The sequence below is a fragment of the Rhinolophus sinicus genome, linkage group LG06, assembly GCF_036562045.2.
Source record: "Rhinolophus sinicus isolate RSC01 linkage group LG06, ASM3656204v1, whole genome shotgun sequence".
Taxonomy (NCBI): domain Eukaryota; kingdom Metazoa; phylum Chordata; class Mammalia; order Chiroptera; family Rhinolophidae; genus Rhinolophus; species Rhinolophus sinicus.
Window position 1 is genome coordinate 97444495 of NC_133756.1, and position 17712 is coordinate 97462206.

The 17712-nt window shown below is 34.1% G+C and overlaps 1 protein-coding gene across 1 annotated transcript in view; it reads left to right on the forward strand.

Annotated features, from left to right (window-relative positions):
• Nucleotides 1–17712, forward strand: part of PGR (progesterone receptor) — a 102027-nt gene that overhangs the window by 28988 nt on the left and 55327 nt on the right. The window contains exon 3 of the mRNA XM_074335567.1: nt 5184–5300. Within this exon, the coding sequence (XP_074191668.1) occupies nt 5184–5300 (117 nt within the window). The remainder of the gene's footprint in view (nt 1–5183; nt 5301–17712) is intronic.

Sequence of the window (17712 nt, forward strand, 5' to 3'; positions counted from 1 at the left end):
TCCGGGAATGCAGATCATGCCTCTCTTCTCTCTGGTCACTTCTGACTCTGTCCCCAGCCTCTGGACTCCCAGTGGTCAGCTCTACACAGACTCCGTCTGTTGGATCAGGATGCCCTCTGGGCTGTCTTCTTAGATAGAACAATTTTTTAAAAAGAAAGATGGAAACATTTTATTGACATAAATATTTTTAGAAATGTTCTTAAAGATATAGAGCTTAATGACTTATCACTAAGTAAATGAAACCATGTTACTACCACCAACCAGGTCAAAAAAATTAAAAAATTATTAGCTTCCCAGAAGCTCCCTTGCACCCCTTCCAATCACTCCCCAAAAGTAACTAGCATCCTAACTTCTAACATCATAGATGGTTTTGACTGTTTTAAAACTTTATATTAAAGGGATCATACGGTATTTTTCTGTGTCCACTTATTTTGCACAGAAATTTGTCCACATTTTTGCATGGGTGAGACATTTATTCTCATTGCTGTATGACAATGCATTGAATAAATAAAACAGAGTTTGTACATTATGATAAAGATGATTATTTGTGTGTGTTTTTTTCAGTTTGGGGATATTATGAACACTGTTCTACTAATATTATTATATAATTGTTTTTTTCTTTTTGTATATGTGCAAAACAGATGACTTTTGCATTTGATACTTCCTGTACCCTGGGAATTTCACTGGTTCTAGACCCGTACTTGTTACGTGGTGCAGGTTCATATACCATGTAGTAATGCAAATTTACCTCTGTTAAAGGCCAAGATTTTTGTTTGTTTTTCTTTTCAGTCATGGATGACTCTTCTCCCCACCCAAAATTTTAGACAGATTCCTGGCTTCATTGGCAGATCTTGGTAGTCTTTTCTAGCACTATTTTCATCAATAAGAGCCTTTTGAGATTCTCCATTTTATGCAAAGTTCAGTTCCTGCCCCTCTCGCCCAATGTTCTTGAGGTCACACACCCTGCCCCTCGTGAGCTTTAACCCCAGTTACCACTATAGGATGGTGTGAAAGCAGTGCACATAATAAATTACATGAGATATTGAACTCTTGTTTTATAAAATAGGCTGTGTGTTAGGTGATTTTGCCCAACTGTAGGCTAATGTGTTTTGAGCACGTTTAAAGTAGGCAAAGCTAAGTTATAATGTTTAGTAGGTTAGATGTATTAAATGTATTTTCATCTTAATGATATTTTCAACTTACAATGGGTTTATCAGGATGTAACCCCGTCATAAGTTAAGGACCAAAATATTTCATATACCTGTATATGTTTAAATTTATTTAGGACTCATTTTTCAATTATTTCATAACAGACTTCCTCCTTCATACATTGTCTATTGTATTCACCTATTGTTGGCTAGGTTACATCTTTAGCAACCTCTTTAGAAAGAGTATATCGAGACCTTATTTCCTGATTTTCTGCATATTTGAAAATGTCTTTCAGTTACCTGCAAAGCTCAATAACCTGTCTAAGTATAGAATTCTTGGGTCACATCTAGAACAGATCCATTAGTAACTGTATTTGGGATTTAGGAATATGATAATAATCATAGTAGACATTTAATAAGTACTTGCTATGTGCCAGACTATCCTGAGCTCTTACATGAGATCATTTAATCTTTTGATGCAACCCTAGGTACTAACATTATCTTCATTTACTTGCCAAAAAGAAAAAAAGATCACCCCGCTAGTAAACAGTGAACTTGAAATTTGAACTTAAGCGATATTGCTCCATACTCTTCCTATACTACCTCTCAGGTTAATTCAACTAAAATATCCAGCTGTGTGACCTTAAGTATGTTACTTAAGGTCTCAGTGCCTCTGTTAACTCTCTATAAAATGGGACGAAAGGTTGCTGTGATGATTCAATGAGTTACTGTACACAAATAGCTTGTAACAGTGACTAGCACATAGTAATTGCCCAATACTTTTCTGCTGCTGTTATTATTATAATATCATGTGGATAGTAAGCTGCAGATCTGAGTTTGAACAAGCTGTCTGACTTCAGTAACTGCTCTTCAACACTTCAGTGTCAACAATTAAGATGGCATTTCAATTAAGTGGGGAAAAGGGATTATTTGAAAAACAGTGTTAGGCCATATTTGATAAAGAATAAATACTTGAATGAATAAGGATTTTATACAACCGTATATTCATTCACTTAACACATATTAATAAATGATGTAGTCTAGGTCTGTATAGACAGACTGGGAGAAACACAAAAATGAAAATAGTTGCATGATAATGATATTGTAGATATTTTATGTTTAGAATTTCCTTAATTTGTTACAAAATTTCTCTAGTAATATAATTTATTAAGTAAAAATTTGACCAGATAATCCCTAAATTCTTTTTGTATATACTGAGTTTGAGGTACCTTCAGAGAAATAGTTGGAAGGTCAGAACTCAGGATCAGCTTTTGGAGTCATGGGAAGATGATGAAACTGCCCCCATAGTATATATAGTGTAATACAACACGTAATGAACAAGCAAAGAAAGAGGGATTGGCAAAGGGAACTTAAAGGTACTGCTGGAAAAACAGATGAAGAGTCAGAAGAGAGCTGCCCCAAAAAACAAAGCAGGGGGGCAGATGAGGAGAGAAATTGCCAGTGGTGAGTTATACAGAAGGTCCAGAAAGAATCTACAGTATTTACAATAAAGAAATCTTTGGTGATGTTAACACACTTTATAAGAAAACTAAACACTTTATTAGCCAAATTACAGTATGCGGAGGAGTAAAGGAAGTTAAGTAATTAGAGAGTGCAAATGAAGAGGACTTTTTCAACAATTTAGATGACAAAGAGAGGGATGAAGTCAGGGAGAATTTAGAGTGAGAGAATTTTTTTCTTGATGCTAGAGTTTTGGGAATGGAAAAATTTGAGAAAGGACATCACTGGAGAGGAAGAGACTAAACATTTTAGGAAAGAAAAGGGGAAATTGATGGGGAAGAATTGAAAGCTGGTAGGGAGGAATGGTTTCAGGAACATGAGAGCCCTGGTAAAGGGGCACTCTTTCTCTGAGATACTGAAGAAGGAAGAGCTATAATAAGTCATTTATGAAATAGAAATGAGACAAGGCAGCAACGTTCCAGCTGTTGGTATTTCAGACTTTTTTTTTTATCTGGATACTTACAACCTAGAAGTAGAGAATAGAACAGTATCCTTTCAAACAATAATTACATTTGTTAGCACTGTTTGTTCTCTGTATAGGATAGAAAATTTTGCTCCCTATTTTCTGTTCTCTCACTGAGAAATCAGTGTAGAGTCTAGAGAAATGATAATAGATATGTAGATAGATACCATGTTTTCCCCAAAATAAGACTTAGCCGGACCATCAGCTCTAATGCATCTTTTGGAACAAAAATTAATATAAGATCTGGTATTATATTATATTATACCCGGTTTTATATTCTGGAATATAAGACCAGGTCTTGTATTAATTTTTGCTCCAAAATACATTAAAACTGATGGTCTGGCTAGATCTTATTTTCGGGGAAACACAGTAACTAACTTTATTAGCCAGAAAGCCCAAAACCTATGTTTGGCAAAAATGAGTCTGGGTACTTAACGTGACCCATGCAATCTTACAAAGCAAGCTAACTGCCAGTTCACCCTTAGAGGAGTGGTCCTATATCACCTGAAAGAATATTCTTGGGCCATTAAGTTGTTTATTGCTTTGGATTATTCAGCTCTTAACAAGCACATGCCCCTTGGCTCTATATTACAAGGCCCATCTGCTTTGGGGTGTAGAGATTCACCATCTTGCTGCTGTGGGAGATGCTGCTTCTGTCTGTGGGTTTCCTTAATAAACTGAGTAATGCTGGAGACATCAGCTTCTTTCTGCTGTCTCTTGGCTTCTTGGGAAAATTTCCCAACAGCCCAGGACTCCTAAATAATAGAATGAACAATATTATGTGAGTAATACATGAACTTAAGTTTGTGGAGGAATACCTTTTTAAGAAAAGACCATCTTTGCTTTTCCAAAAATGCCCAAGTCAAGAACCATTTTGTTATTAGCTGTCTCATAGACATGGCCTTTTTGCATTTTGCCATTTGAGCATATCTTTTTCTCCTGCTTGAGTAAGTACAATTTAAGGTACCTCTGTATTCCTTTATACAAACTTCAGCCAGAAGAATGAATTTTAATGTCAACTAATATAAAATACTTTAGGGAAATTCCATAATCTTTTAATGTTATTTTTCATGCTTAAGAAGTGTAAGTAAGCTGATTATGTAAAAAGATCCACCCTCTGTTTTATGGTAGGAATTTATTAGAAAACAAGGAGTGCCAAAGAAGTCAATTTTCCAGTTAACATTTACATGTTTAAGCTGATTTTTTCCCCATTTTTGTTCAATCTAAATAAGGTTGTTCCATGCCTTATTAAATAGAACACATTTGTGGTTTAGAGAATCGTCATTGTTGAATATTAAATTTATATTCCAGACCTTTCAAAGGGTAAAAGTAGTTTCTCCTACACAAAATGACCCCAGTGTCACATGTTTTATCCACATTTCTTCTGTAATTCTTCTATCTTCTTCATTGAGTACTTCTCATTGTTTGAAATTGTTTGCTCTTTATCATTATTTCTATTCATCATGTTTTCTAATTTGTGGCCAAAATAAATCAGGCAATAAAGTCAGTACAATCAGTGACATTTTTTACATGTTATTTACAATCATTAGACCCTTTAAGAGGGAGTTTTCCAGTAAAATTAAAGATCCAAGTTTTATATAAGGTCTGTCGCAGAGACCTCTAATTCTTTAGTCTGTATCTGTTGTATTGAAGGTTTAGATATTAGAAACAAAAAGGTTTATAGAGCTTGACTATTTTGTACAACTAATCCTTATCAGCAACACGTAGCTAATCTTGAAATGGCAGAAAGGTCTAAAAGCATTTTGACGCTAACGCCAATAGGAAAATACACAGAAATCTTGCACAGAAGATTTTTAAAGGAGCCCTGGGATTGATTTCTAAGCTGCGGTCACCTCGGGTAAGCTCCTGAAGGCACAGGTAAAGTACTGAGCAGGTTTGGAGCATCACCAACATTCAGTTATGCCAAGCAAGAGGCTGACTGAGAGCCATGCACTTGCTGATGTGCACCTATCCTGTTTTTCAGTGGTCATTGCATAAAGTTTCCAGTGGTCTTTAGATAGTGTAAATAATTTTTACTTTTTAATTTTTAGGGCAGCATAATTATTTATGTGCTGGAAGAAACGACTGCATCGTTGATAAAATCCGCAGAAAAAACTGCCCAGCATGTCGCCTTCGAAAGTGCTGTCAGGCTGGCATGGTCCTTGGAGGTAATGACAATGTTTTACTGATATTTATGCTATAAAACGGGGGGTCAGAAAATCCTAGTTTTCTCATTTGTCTTTGTTCTTGCTTTGATTTTTCTGCCTTGATTATTGGTGCCTGAATGAAGCAACCAATACTATCCAATTAACTTTATAGAGTCCCAGCATGTTAAGGTCTGCTATGAGAAGTAGTACACCTCCCTTTGTCTATGTGTATATTGCCTGTAAGAATATGTTATGAGAAGTTCACCAACATTTCATTAAGGGACGTGGGTTGGAGTCTTGGTCTGCACACACTGCCTGTGTGGCCATAAGGCACCAACGCTTTCTGGGCATCAGTCTCCTTGTGTATAACATGAGAGCACTGAAGTCCCTTACAGATCAAAAACTGATCTGTGAACTGGTCAAGTACATATTCTCCATCCATTTCACTCTCCATGGATTCTTCCCTTCCTGCTTTCCTCCCTTGTTCTCTTTAAATAACTGTATATTGAGAGCTTACACTTACCAAGTACTATTTTAAGTTCTCGAAGTATAGCAGAAAACAAAATGGACCAAATTCCTGCCCTTGTGGAGCTTGCATTCTAGGGATGGAACAATAATTATATATGTGAAAGGATAAATGCTGTGAAAAGTATTAAGCAGGGTGAGTTAATAGGCATATCAAGGAGGGAACCACTCCTGAACACTTTATTCTGATTAATATTTTCATTTCACTTAGCTATTTCCTAAGCAATAATATCTCTGAAATCTGAGTTTTATGTGGTAGTTATAATTTTTTGAAAACACATTTCAAAAATTTATAACTATTTAAATATATGTATATTCAATATTCCACCTAAGAACAGCTAAGGTGCCGTAAATGGTTTGTGTTACCTTCTGGGAAAGTGTATTAGACCAATGTTTTTAGAGTGCCCACCTGTTAATCACTATGCTTAGCTCTGTCCTTGCTGCCCTTAAGTATGTTACCCTCTAATCCCTGATGAAATAATTAACAAACAGAAGAGTAAGTGACTTAAGAGAGGTACCAGACACTGCTAGCAAATAGAGAAAAGAATTAATTCTATCCCAGGCAGTTGGCAAAAGTTTCAGAGAGTAGGCTCTCAAAGAATGAATAGAAACTTTATAAGTGGATGGGGAGAAAGGTATGTACATTGAAAATACTGTGTATCTGGAAAAATATGCCACTTCCCATGATGACTTTTCTGAAAAGTCATTTATTTACTGGGAACAGCAAGAAATAAAGTTTGAAAGTTATGTTGGGGCAGCTGGGATCCGGAGTTTGAGCTCTGTTCTGCAGGCAATAGGATCAATGATCTTTCTAACAAACCATCCGTGGACTATCCATGGAATAGAGACCAAATATCCAAGTGCAGCATATGGGGCCTTTCCTTATCTAGCAGCTGCTCTCTCTTCTTCTGGGCCCTTCTCCCACCAATCCTTTGGGAACCCTCCGCTCCTTTCACTTGTGTTTGCATGTTTTACTTTTGCCTGCACCGTTCTCCATTCACTCCTTTTGAACTCTTACTTATCTTTCATACTAAGTTCTAGTGTGATATATATGTACGTGTGTGTGTGTGTGTGTGTGTGTGTGTGTGTGTGTATACTGGGGGTGCCCCAAAAAGGTATACACATGACTTGTATTCACCTTTTGTTATTGGTATATATTGAGTATTAAAATTTTAATACTTTTTTTATTTTTAAAGTGTGTGTGTGTATATATATATATATATATATATATATATATATATATATATATATATATATATATATATATATATGTATGTATAGTGAGTATGTGTGTAACCCGCCCATCTTCCCAGTCCCTGCAGGGGCAGGGATTTGTGGGGAGACAGTTTAATGTAGTGCTTTTCATATTTGGGGAGGTTGAAAGCCCTGAGCCAGCCTGGATTGGACCTTGCCCTGATTGTACTTACTTCAGCGTTTCTACTCTTAAAATGGAAGATTGACCAAATTGACCAAAGTGGGAGTGATGAGACTGAGCCACCCAGCCCCTACCCCAGCCCACATGAGGCACTGGGAATTCATACTCCTTGCTCATTGCTTCTTATATACCCTTACTGTAGTACTTAACTTCACTGTTTTATAACTGTTTGTTTACTAGTATCTCGTTCGGGGATTTTCTCCATATCCAAGATTTTGAGTTGTTTGCAAGTAGGAATTTCATTTTAGTGTTTTCAGCACCAAAGTACTTGTTTGAGTGTTCAATACATATTTGTGACTGCTATTTTGAAGTCCTTTGAAGTATAGGTCTCTGCATTCTTGAACATAATGTTCGTCTGTAGTCACAGAAAGAGTGTTTAGAGGCGGAAAAGGGGATGTGGGCTAATGTAGTGTTTTTCATTTTGAGGAAGGGTGCTAGCCCTTGAAGCAGTCTTTCATTCCCTATTACATTTATTTTAATCATTTTACTATTATAACAGAAAAGTGATTAAAATAACGGAGTATTATAAAAATGATGAAATGCCCAGCCACTAAGAAACTGGGTTCATTTAGAGGAGAGACTTGGGTTCCAGCTAGCAACAAGACAGATGCTCAGTGAAACACAGAGTAACAAGATAAAAGAGCTTCAGAGTAGACTCAACTGGGATGAAACGGAAGGATTCTGTTCCAGGGGTATGGACTAAAGTAGTATCAGAGCAGAGTTGGCAGCAAGGCCACGTTGGTGCAAAGCTGTTGTAATTGACTTCAGTTTTCTTATATTTCTTCTGCGTCAGGGCCAAATTGGTTACATTATAGGGCAAAGTTTCATTCAGAGTTAAATAGCCCCAGCCTCCGAGATTAGAATGAGAAATAGGCAGAAATATGAACAGATAGTTATCATTGTCCAGGCATATTGTCCTTAATTTTGTGTTCCCATCACTTCCGCAAGCTTCCCTGTTGCCATCCTGTGCCCCAGTTCTCCTGAAATCTTAGGAGATTTTTCTCCCCTTGCATAATTTACTTCAATCAGTGAACTACCTTTCATGGATTGTGACCATAAAAGTTATCATCCCAACAAGTGCACCGCTGAGAATGAAATGGGGCACAATGAATAATTACAACTGGGATAACAGATGTAAACCAAGACGGTTCAAGGTTAACTGCGCCATAGGGCAAATACCCCTTTTTTTTCCAATTAAAAGATACAAATGTGTTCTGGCCAAAATGAATACATACATTTCTGGGGATCTCCATGAAATAGTCAAATGTTTACTTACATAATATTTAACATATTAATTTAATTAAAAACAAATATTTAAGTCACATTTAAAGATCTATTGATTTAGAAGTTCTGTATTTCTATTGTCATATTTCATGAACAATTTTATTCAAACTAATTTTACAGACTGTCGGCAGCAGGATATTTGATTCAGTAGAGCCACTTTTAATTAAAATTTATTGGGGTGACAATGGTTGGTAAAATTACGTATGTTTCAAGTGTACAATTCTGTAATACATCATCTATATATCATGTTGTATATTCACCACCCAGAGTCAGTTCTCCTTCCATCACCATGTATTTGATCCTCTTTACCCTCTTCTATCCCCCTCCTCCCTTACCCTCTGTTAACCATTGAACTATTGTCTATGTCTATGAAAGTTTGTTTCTTTATTTGTTTGTCTTGTTCCTTTGTTGCTTTCAGTTTTATATCCCACATATCAGTGAAGTCATATGGTTCCCGACTTTTTCTGTCTGACGTATTTCACGTGGCATTATTATCTCAAGATCCACCCATGTTGTTGCAAGTGGCACTATTTCATCTTTTCTTATGGCAGAGTTCTATTTCATTGTATATATACCACATATATACAATGTATATATACCACATCTTCTTTATCCAGTAATTTATCGAAGAACACATTGGTTGTTTCCATGTCTTGGCCACCGTAAATAAAAAGGAACCCTCATACACTGTTGGTGGGAATGCAGACTGATGCAGCTGCTATGCAAGGCAGTGTGGAGGTTCCTCAAAAAACTAAAAATAGAATTACCATATGACCCAGCAATCCCTCTCCTGGTATATACCCCCAAATCCTGAAAACATTTATCTGTAAGGATATATGTGCTCTGGTGTTCATTAGAGGCACTTTTTAAGTCAGCTAGTTGTTCTTTAGAGTTTATCCCTTTATCTAAAATGTTCGATACGTGGCACTCTTTGAATCCATGTATAGTATTGTAATTGAAAATCTATCTTGAGCCATTCACATAGTATAAAGTTTTAATATTTGTCATGTAAGTGTTTTTCTTTTTCATGATTCCTCATAATATAACAACTTGCTGCGTTATTCAATTAGGAAATATATCAATCCTACCAAAAATATTTAAAAAATAAACACCTATGTCTCTATCACTCAATTTTAGTATCATATTATTTTCCATTTTTTCTTCATTTTTGTTGTATTTTATAGTGAATAAGATATTAGAGATATTTTGAAGCTTATGGTATGTTCTTTTCTGGACCCATTAAATTCATTGTGTCCTCACAGATCACTATACTGAGTTATTGTTCAACATCTTCATACTTGGCAACTCATGTGTATGAATCCTTAAGTAATACAATATTATTTTGAAAATTTTTAAACTTTATATAAATGGTATCACACTGTACATCTTCAATTTGCTTTTTTCACTCAATCTTGTGGGGTTTTTTTAATATTTATTCATATTTATACATGTAACTAGGGTTTCATGTTAACTTCTTTGACAGATTTTATGAACATTCCACAGCGCTTTTTCTTTCTTGTGTTAATGGATATTTATTTCTTTTTTTTTTTTTTTTGGTAATTCTAGAATGTGCTGCAATAAACATTCTTGTACCTGTATTTTTTTGCATATGTTTGAGAAGTTCTCTAGGCTATACATACTAGAAAGGGAATTTCTGGTTCACTAAGATTTTTATCTTCAACCTTGCTAAATGTTATTTAATCACCAAATCACTCTCCAAAGTGTTTGCTGCCACAAGTGTATAGAGTTCTTATTACTACACATCCTCACCTATACTTGGTATTTCAGACATTTTAATTTTTCTATTTTAATGGGCATAAATTTGGTATCTAATTTTGGTTTTATTTGTATGTCCTTGATGAGTGATGAGGAAAATATTGCTTCAGATATTTATTTGCCATTTATATTTCTTCCATGAATTGGCTGTTTATATCCATTGGCCATTTTCAACTGGGTTGTCCTTTTCTTATGATTCATAGAACTTACCTATATACTCTATACAGATTCTTTGTCAGTTACATACAGTCTATGTCTTGACATTTTACTGTTAGAGATGCATTTTTTTCTAATTTTTATTTAATCAGATGTATCAATAGTATACCTTTATATCCTTTTCTACCCTGAAATCATACAAATAATCTACTAAATCTTAAAATCTTAAAAGTTTGTTTTTTTACATTCATGTCCTTAATTTATATGCAAGTATTTTTTTTTAATGTAGAGAAGCAGGAATGAATATAACTTTATTTTATTTTCCATATGGATAACCAGTTGCCACAGCACATTTATTGGCACAATGGTCTTAAAAAATTTTTTATAGTGCACTCCTATATAAGTAAAAATGTTCTGAGTTTTCATCCTCAATAAAGGTCTATTTACAAATAAATGATACATATTCACTACTATCGGATTATATTATATGTTGTGATGCTTAATTTCTTTTTATTTCCTTACTAAAAATATAAATAGTAACTGTAGTATTTTTCTAACAATAATTACAAATTCCACTGGAATTTGTAGTGCCATCTCTGTTATATGTCAAATTTCCATATGTGTTTGCTCCTCTTCCTGGTTTTTCTGTTCTCTATTGTATACCTTTGAACTATTACGACACTGTCGGAAATAATATAGTTTATACATCTTGGTACCTGGTAGAATAATTCTCCCTAAGTTACACGTCTTCAAAAGTATTGGCTTTTCTTGACTCTCTGAATTATTATTTTAAAGTCATACTTAAAAGGTTTATTCACCATGGTATCTAACACTTAAAACCATGAGTTATTACCCCTGGGAATTAGATATATGAATATCAAATTTCTTTGCCTCATTTTTATTTTCTATCAGATAGTCTCTACAAACCTTCCAAACAACCACTGACTGAAGTTATTTCAGGTTAATTTGTCTTCCCCTAAAACATATTGTTCAAAATAATTTAGAGGGTTTCATAATATTAGATGGTGCATAGAGACTAGTATATAATGCAGTATCTTCTTTTCTGAACCTTAGTTGTGGGGTTAAAAAACTCTTACTGTATTTGAGTCATATATAAAAGAAAAAATGATTCAATTCCAATGTTAACTTGCAACCAGCATCACAAGCTGAGAAATATGATAATGGTGCATTTATTTCATAAGTAGATTTGCACAGAGGTTTATTAGAAAGAAACTGGCAACACACTGATATGTCATAGTCCTGATATTGTTCTCCCTAGGAAAGTCAGTGGCAAAAGTCTGGAGAGTCCAATTCTTCTAAACCAGGAAGAAGGTAGTCAGTTCATAGGATTAGATTTGAATTGCTAGTCCGGTATTAAATTTCTGGAATAAGAGGGGTGTGTATGCTTATGGTCTGTGGAGAATGAGAGCTTTCTTTGTAATGATAATCAGTATTGCTCATGACTGGACTCTTCCATAATTAGAAGAGTTTCACTGTAGTAATAATTTCCTACATACTACTGAAAATGGAGCCCATGTCCCCACCCTCCCTTTCTCCCTTCCTGTTTCTCCTTGAGATTTCTCATTTCTGATATAGAGCCCATTTGAATAACAAAAGATGAAACAAGAAAGAACATTGAAAAACTTTTAAAAGACTTAATAAAATCTATGATAGAATATTAGAGGTCAGAACTACAATGCTTTTGACGTGTCATGACAGATTTAGCAGGTTGTTCATATCGGCTTCAATGGCTATGAATTATGTTTGAGTTTTTGGTCTCTTAGTTGCATATGATTCTTGTTTTTAATGAATCACTTCCCTTACCTTCAACAGGTCACAGTGAACTTTTGCATTTTGTTCATTGCTGTACAGTACTGAGTAGGGAAGTTTGTTACCCCATGAAAGATACTAATATATCTTCTTATTTAGGTGTTCTGCTGAACTCCGTTCCTTTAGAAAACATTTTTGTGTAATGACTCACAAAAAAATTCTGAAATGAATACAGATCTGTATTTTGCACTTGTGGTAAAAATGCTAAACTATTATAAAGGTAATTAGCTCTTTCAAAAATATGTAGCTTCCTACATAAAGGAATGATTAAATGCATAGTTATGTTTGCTGACTTTTTTTAAAGCTGGAGACTATTTTTATAGGGTTTTTATTTATTTTGTTTTATTTTATTTTGGTACAGAGCTTTATTCTCAAATTGTAAAAGATTATGTTAGAAAGCCAGTTTCTCTCCTACCTCCTCCTACATCTAGATTCACCCCCACTTCTTTTGGCAAAGAGAATAACTTTCTGGGCTACAGAGTATGGGTTGTGTAGTAAGGTTTTTTGTGTTTTGTTTTGTTTCTCCTCCTACAGTTGAAGCCATCAAAGCCTCAATTCCTTTTTTGAAGAATTCCAAAATTCCTGAATTTGAGACACTGAACAGTACCTTTTTTGGAGTATAGAAACTTAGTCTTTCTCTGCCTTTAATTACTATAAAACCTGAAATTAACTGCTCTCTCTTTAATTAATGCAGGAATTTCTGTGGGTAATGCCTGCCACCTGCCTCTGTAAACCTCTCATAGTCTTCATTTTAGGAGCATCTACATTTCTACCTAAACCCTCTGAATTAGCAGCCTGCCCCCACCCCAAGAAGTACCTCTCACACTGCTCCCGCAGTTTCCTTCATTGAAGCCTGCAGCCAAATAATGTCTTTTGGTCACTGACTGTTCACCCTAAATAAGGATATTCCTTAGAGTATTCATTCTCACTTCTTTGCTTAAAGTTTTTGGTGTTTTTTCTTTGGGGGGGGATGGGATGAGGCATTGTGGAGACTGTTTTAATGGCTGCCAGCTAGAACTGTTCAATAGTATATACAAGTATCTACTATTTTCTACACAGTAAAAAGTCAGGATTGAGGGGTACAAACATTCTCTTCCATTTACAGTCTGACTTTATTTGAATAATTGATACATTCACTCCTTTAAAAAAAGTCAACTCTAGTATAGATTTTTGGCAAATACTATTTTAATTGTATATTTTGTATTATCTAGCATCTGTGTTTTTTTGTTTTGTTTTGTTTTATTTTGTTTTGAAGTGTAGATACAGGCACACTGTTTGATCTAGGAAGTGGAGGTGGATCCCAATGAAGGAAAAGCAAGCTAAATCAGTGTTGTAGGGGTTGTTAGAACATGATCCCAAGGGACTGAGTCCAGCAACATCATCCTCTTGTTAATCCAAAGTAATAACATATCTAGACATAATTTCTTACAGCTACTGTTGGGATTATTGCTATAAATCACCCAAACTACAGTGATGGTTATTATGACCCTTATAATGTCAAAGGATTTGCACCATTCCTTAACTGCCTGCTGACCTTGACCCTGTTTCCTCATCTGATTTACAGAAAGCCTCCAGAGGACATAAAACTTACATTTTAATATCCTACATAATATTCTTCCTTTGCTTCTGTGCAACAGGTCCAGCATTATCACATGAACACCTCAAGTCATCCATTCAATATAAAATATTTTTTTTCCAGAAATAAAAACAAAGAGCAGAAAGGGACGCTATGGCAAAGTAAACAGCACTCATTTCAGAACATGATCCAGAATTAGTAATCATAATTTCATTCAGTCTAATAGACTTACCTACATGTTTGCTTTAGTTTTTTCATTTCAACCCTTCATTTGGTTTCCTTATTTTAAAATACATTTTTTATAAATTCCTCTGTGGCAATTTTTTAATGATAAACTCATTTTTCCTACTAAAAATACCTTTATTTCAACCTAATTTTTTAATGATTATTTTGCTGATAATAAAATTTTAGATTGACTTTTTTTCCTTCATACCTTAAAGATGTTAGTCTACTATCTTCTGGCTTGCTGTTTTTTTTGTTTTGTTTTGTTTTTGTTTTTGGTTTTTTTTTGAGACTGCTTCTATAGATCTAAGTTATTTTAGGCAACATTTTCTCTACTTGTATAAAATGTTTTTGTACTTGGTTCCCCAATTTCAATAAATGTAACCACTTATAAATTTTATTGTATTTGTTCTACTTGGAATCATCATGACTCCTAAATCTGAGAGTGTCTTTCATTAATACCAGGAGAATCAAAACTATCCCAGTATTCTTCAAATATTGCTTCCCTCCTTATTGCCTCTTTCTATATCCAGAACACTTATGAGACATATATTAGACTAGCCCATTTATCTTCCGTATCTATTAATCCTATTTAATATTACCTATCTCATTACCTGCCTGTGCTATATTCTGTGAAATTTAGTCAGTTCTGTTTTCCAGTTCACTATTCTTTCCTTTGGGTGATGGTATGTTGTTATTTTTTAAAGACATTCTACTTGGTGTTTCTATAAATTTGTCTGTTTCTTTTCCTAGCTTTTCCTTCCTTTTGTTTTCATTATTTATCATATATCTTTAATAATTATAAGCATACTTTAAACATGCCTATTGCAAATGTTGTAATCAATAATTCCAAAGCCCCACAACTGAGGATCTAGTTATGTCATTGTAGTGTGGTGGTAAAAATTTTTTTTAAAAATAAGCTTTGTTTATAAAGCTTCATAATGATTATAATGTAAAATACTCCCTTATGCAAATCTCAGGTACCAATGGTTTAACAACTGGCTTTCAAAATTTCTGAATGTTTAATAAGTTTTCACAAGTCAGTATGAGCCAAGTCCAGCACAATGTTTACTATTTTTGCTCATTTCTACTTCTCACTCATTGTGTACTTTATAATTTTAGATTATAAACTCATGTTTGGCATAGTTTATTTATTTATATTTTTAAACCTGAGTGGCTTTAATTGAGGGAGTTTCACTCCAGAGAGAATTTTCATTTTATTCCTCCAGGGATTTAGGGATTTCATCAGCAAAAAAAAAAAAAAAAAAAAAAAATCACTTTTCATATTTACTTCTTGCCTTTAGGTTTCTACTTTACAGGTAGAATAATTTCAAGCTGTAAATCTGAGTGATGGAGACCTAAGATTAAGAATGATCATAGAAGACTTTTTCTGGTACTGAACCAAGGATGAAACAGGCATGTTTCCTTCTCATGTCCCTTTGTCAGTGGATAGAAATGTTCCTCATTTTGGATTCCTTGAAAATTGCTGACTTTTTGAGAAGCTTAGATGTACATTTAAGAGGGTGTTGGTTATGTTTCATTCATCATTTTTAGGTGTTCTGGAGAAGGAGATTTATAAGTTACCTAATCTACATTGCAAGTAAGGAAAGGTTATATAGAATTTTATGCCAATTTTAATCAAATACATTAACTCCACCTTAAAAACTTAAATGTTGTCAGTAGGTTAGAAAAATATTTTCAAAACACCTCTATAGGAGATGGTATAGCATTGTAATAAAGAGTAAGGGTATAGCGTCAGAACAAGTAGGGTTTGATTTCAACATCTCCACTAATAGTTGTGGATCCTCGGGCATATATCTTAACCTTTTTATGTCTCTATATTTTTTTCTATTAAAGTCATGTTATGAAAGTTATGATGAGGGTAAAAGAGATGATACATCTAAAGCATATAGTACAGTGCCTGGCATATAAAAAGGTTTAGTAAGTGCTGGCTTAAAGTATCTTTTATATCTTGATGCCATTTATGCAAACAGAATCATTGGCAAATAAAGGTTTAACTTTAATGAAAAACACACCGTTGAATCTTCTAAATTTTTTTTATTATTTGTAGGAATCAGTGAAAAATAAATGCAGATATCTTGAAATTGAAATTAATTTACAGAATTATAGCTAGTAGAAGTATTTAATTAACATAATTATTGGATACTATTATTGTAAATATTTATGTTTTCAAACCATGTTCCTATGGGAACATAATCTGAAAGAAAATGTGTATATTTTCACAAAGCAGAACAATTTTATAAATGTTAGAAAATATTTCTTAGTTGAATTTTTTTTTTTTCCCCTCTTAGAGAAGAATGTCTTGTTTATATTTTTAGAAATGCTTTGATAAGTTGTTTGGGATAGAACCTATTCCAAGAGCATACAAAAGATATTTGCTAATTTGACCTACCAAAAGCAAAAAGGAGAATCTGTGTTACTTAGGATGGGATGGGGGAGGTAGCAGAAGTGAGGTGAAAAAGTGAAGTAAGAGTGAGATGCTTACTCTATGTGCTATGTCCCTTGACCTCCCAAATCATCACCAAAATTCTATTATAGCATGGAAAATGTATGGTATGGGTCCCTTCCTCTACAAATCTGTATACAATGTCAATGTCAATGTCTTTAGGCATATAATATAACTAAGAAGAACTCTGAGATTCTAATATTGTCCTTTGTTGATGACCTACTTCTCTGGGCTGAATGCATTTCTTAATCCTTGAATTTCAGTAACCTCATCAAGATTTAGCTCTATCTTATTCATTTTTCTTGAAACAGAGAAAGCCCTGTTTAATCTGAAAATGTAAATCTCCTTATAAATTAGCAAAGTAGTCTCTTAATATTACCTTCAAAGATTTTTTTTTCTATTTAATGTTTTCTTTCCCTTTTTCATTGTCCCCAATAATAACCTGTATGTTAGCTCTCTCTTATCTGTCTTCTGCACCTGTCTTCTTTTCTGTACTCCCTTTGAGTTTTTTTATATTTCCATTGGTGATTTTTCTCAAAATCTTGAAGCCTGAACTTCATGTGACTGGCTTAGTTTTTACAGTTGAAGTTCTATTTTTATTCTTCTAATAAGGTTTTCAAATCTGTGATGGCTCTTTTTCTTCAGCTAAAAAATATTTTTTCTCAGCCATCTCTCCTTTTCTCTTATGTTTTGTAATTTATTTTAGCTTTATTTGATGTTGTATTTTTCTTCTTTGCTTTCTTGAAACTTAGATGCCATGTTATCGTTGAAAAACAGTGAAAGGATTGATTAAGTCCATTTCCTACAAACATTCTTCCTCCAACTTGTATTTTACATTCCCTTTTTATCATTTCTAAAAACATTTTCGCTTAAATTCCATACAATATGCCTGTTACTTATTACTCATTCAAGTATGTATAATTCTACCTTGGCCTACTATTTGACCTAGTAATTGTTAGCTGGGTCCCACTTGCCTTCCTTCCTGGTTTGATTATTCCCTTATAATTTGAGCTAAAAGACTTGAAATCTCAGCTACATCATTTGGTATGAAAGCGAAGGAAACAATGGTTGGGGACATTAATGTAGCTTTGGTTGAAAGCTGTCAGCAGCTGAAGGTTTTAGGCATATGTGAACCCCAAACATTCTACAATGAAAAATGCTA